Below are 3,733 nucleotides of genomic sequence, written 5' to 3'. Positions count from 1 at the left end.
GGGGTATGCAGAATGCAGCACAGAGGCAAAAAGAAATAGAAAACTTGAAAAATAGAAGACATGGAAGGTAGCATGAGTAGGTCTAACAAAAATGCAATTGTCACACCAGAGAGAGAAGACAGAGAGAATGAAGCAGCAGTCACACTCTGTCGCCTAGGCTGGAGTGCCATGGCACGATCTCGGCTCACTGCCAACCTCTGCTGCCTGGGTTCAAGCAATTCTCATGCCTCAGCCTCCCGAGTAGCTGGAACTACAGGTGCGTTGCCACCACGCCTAGCTAATTCTTTTGTAGTTTCAGTAGAGATGGGGTTTCACCACGTTGGCAAGGCTGTTCTCGAACTCTCAAGCTCAGGTGATCCACCCACTTCGGCCTCCCAAAGTGCTGGGATTACAGGCATGAGCCACCATGACCGGCCGCAGCAGCAATATTTTAAGAGATAACTCCCTAAGAACTTTCCAGAACTGAAGAAAGACACAAATGCACAAATTCAAGAAGCCCAATAAATCCTAAGCAGGGAAGACAGAAATAGGTCCACATCTAGGCATAAGATTTTTTTTTTTTTTTGAAACAGAGTTTCGCTCTTGTTGCCCAGGCCAGAGTGCAGTGGTGTGATCTCGGCTCACTGCAACCTCTGCCTCCCGGGTTTAAGCGATTCTCCTGCCTCAGCCTCCCAAGTAGCTGGGATTACAGGCGCCCGCCACTATGCCCAGCTAATTTTTGTATTTTTAGTACAGAGAGTGTTTCACCATGTTGGCCAGGCTGGTCTGGAACTCCTGACCTCAAATGATCCACCCGCCTCGGCCTCCCAAAGTGCTGGGATTACAAGCATGAGCCACCGCACCCGGCTGACACAAGATATTAAACGCAGCTAGTGGAAAAAAGCTGATTACCTTTAAAACCATGACTTTTAGACTGCAGGCTGCCTTCTCAATAGCATCAATGCAATCCAGAAGATAGCTGACTGATACCTTCGATACGCTGAGAGAATAACTGCCAGAGAGAAAAAAATAGGTCACATTCAAAGAATCAGAAGTCAGAATGGCTTCAGACTTCAGCAACAGCATGGGGAACTAGAAGACAATGAAGTACTGGCTGGGCACGGTGGCTCACGCCTGTAATCCCAGCACTCTGGGAAGCCCAGGCAGGCAGATCACTTGAAGTCAAGAGTTGAGACCAGCCTGACCAACATGAGGAAACTCTGTCTCTGCTAAAAATACAAAAATTAGCCGGGCATGGTGGTGAGCGCCTGTAATCCCAGCTACTGAGGCAAGAGAATCACTTGAACCCAAGAGGCAGAGGTTGCGGTGAGCCGAGATCACGCCCCTGCACTCTAGCCTGGGCGACAGAGCAAGACTCCATCTTAAAAAAGAAAAGACAATGAAGTGCTGCCTTCGAAATTCTGAGGGAAAAATGATTTCCCAGCCTAAAATTCTACACCCCAACTGTCAACTGTGGGGTTAGACTAAAGACATTTTTAGACATGAAAGAGTTCAGTACACCATTGACAAATCTAAGAATTCATTAACTGTTTAAAAACCAAGTCTTTTCAGGGCAGTGGTGTGCACCTGTGTTCCCAGTTACTCAGGATGCTGAGGCAGGAGGATCACTTGTGCCCAGCAAGCAGAGGCTAGAGTGACCTGTGACTGTGCTACTGCCCTTCAACCTGGGCAACAGAGTGAGTGAGAACTTGTCACAAAAAAAAAATAAAAATAAAAAGGTAGCGGGACGTGGTGGCTCACGCCTGTAATCTCAGCACTTTGGGTGGCCAAGGCGGATGGATCCCTTGAGGTCAGGAGTTTGAGAGCAGTATGGTCAACATTGTGAAACACTGTCCCTACTAAAAATACAAAAATTAGCTGGGCTTGGTGGCACACACCTGTAATCCCAGCTACTGGGAAGGCTGAGGCAGGAGAATTGCTTAAGCCCGGGAGACGGGGGTTGCAGTGAGCCGAGATTGCACCACTGCCCTCCAGCCTGGCTGACAGAGTGAGATTTTCTCAAAAAAAAAAAAAAAGTAATCACTAGAAAAGAAGCTACATATGTACATAACCTCCAAATAACCAAGGGGAGAAAAAAATGGGACTTGATTAATAAAAATAAATAAATAAATAAATAAAAACAACATGAAAGAAAGGGGAAACAAAACAAAACAAAACACAAACAAGGGCTGGGTGTGCTGGCTCATGCCTATAATCCCAGCACTTTGGAAGCCAAGGTGGGTGGATCTCTTGAGCCCAGGAGGTCGAGACCAGCCTGGGCAACATGGCGAAACCTGTCTCTATTAAAAAATAATTAATACAAAAATTATCCTGGAGTGGTGGTGCACACTGTAGTCCCAGCTACCCAGGAGGCTGAGACGGCAGGATCACTTGATCCCAGGGATGTCGAGGCTACCGTGATCGCACCACTGCCCTCCAGCCGGGCTGGCAGACTGAGACCCCATCTCAAAAAATAAATAAATAGGCTGGACGCGGTGGCTCACGCCTATAATCCCAGAACTTGGGGAGGCTGAGGGGGATGGATCACAAGGTCAGGAGATCAAGACCATCCTGGCTAACACGGTGAAATCCCGTCTCTACTAAAAATATAAAAAATTAACTAGGCGTGGTGGCGGGCACCTGTAGTCCCAGCTACTCAGGAGGCTGAGGCAGAAGAATGGCATGAACCCGGGAGGCAGAGCTTGCAGTGAGCCGAGATCACACCACTGCAGTCCAGCCTGAGTGACAGAGCGAGACTCGATCTCAAAAAGTTAAAAATAAATAAATCATAAATAGATAAAAGCAAAGAAATAAGAAAAACAAGGCTTGAAATATATCTAATAGATAAAGGGCTAATCATCACAATATATAAAGAACTGCAAATCAGTAAACTAAGAGCAAATAACCCCATATAAAGACATTAAAGGGTGGCCACGGACATCTCAGACAAGACGAAAAACGAAAGGCAGTAAAACGTATGAAAAAACGTGTAATTGCAAGGTGATTGGGAATAGTAAATGAAAAGCAACGATTAAATACTATTTTCTCATCCACCAGAACACCAAAAATTAAAAAGCCTAACAATGTCTAGGGCTGGTGAGAATGTGGCAGAAGGCGATGTCACATACTCTGCAAGTGGGAATCTAAACAGGTTCAGGGTTTTTTTTTTATCGCAATTAGGTGGCGTGTTAAATTTTTTTCTCGAGACGGAGTTTTACTCTTGTTGCCCAGGCTGCAGTGCAATGGCTCGATCTTGACTCAACGCCCGCTCGACCTCCCAGGTACAAGTGATTCTCCTGTCTCAGCCTCCCAAGTAGCTCGGAGTACAAGTATGCACCACTATGCCCAGCTAATCTTTTTGTATTTAGTAGAAATGTGGTTTCACCATGTTAGTCAGGCTAGTCGCAAACTCCTGACCTCAGGTGATCCACCCACCTTGCCTGCCTCCCAAAGTGCTGGGATTACAGGTGTGTGCCACTGTGCCCAGCCACTTTTTTTTTTCTTTCTTTTTTTTCAGATGGAGTCTTGCTCTGTCGCCCAGGCTGGAGTGCAGTGTCGCTATCTTGGCTCACTGCAACCTCTGCCTTCCGGGTTCAATCGATTCTCCTGCCTCAGCCTCCCAGCAGCTAGGATTACAGGTTCCCAGCAAATCCCTCTGAGCCGCCCTCGGGGGCTCACCTCAGGAGCAGGGGAGCAAGAGGTGGAAGGAGGAGGTCTAAGTCCCAGGCCCAATTAAGAGATCAGGTAGTGTAGG

At 47.1% G+C, this 3,733-nt stretch overlaps 1 protein-coding gene across 1 annotated transcript in view; it reads right to left on the bottom strand.

Annotated features, from left to right (window-relative positions):
• Window positions 1-988, bottom strand: part of TEX28 (testis expressed 28) — a 21,265-nt gene extending 20,277 nt beyond the window's left edge. The window contains exon 1 of the mRNA XM_023198522.2: window positions 892-988. Within this exon, the coding sequence (XP_023054290.2) occupies window positions 892-903 (12 nt within the window). The 5' untranslated portion in view covers window positions 904-988. The remainder of the gene's footprint in view (window positions 1-891) is intronic.
• Window positions 989-3,733: the final 2,745 nt, after the last annotated feature.

Source organism: Piliocolobus tephrosceles, chromosome 12 (genome assembly GCF_002776525.5).
Source record: "Piliocolobus tephrosceles isolate RC106 chromosome 12, ASM277652v3, whole genome shotgun sequence".
Taxonomy (NCBI): Eukaryota; Metazoa; Chordata; class Mammalia; order Primates; family Cercopithecidae; genus Piliocolobus; species Piliocolobus tephrosceles.
This window is presented reverse-complemented; position numbering and strand designations above follow the sequence as displayed.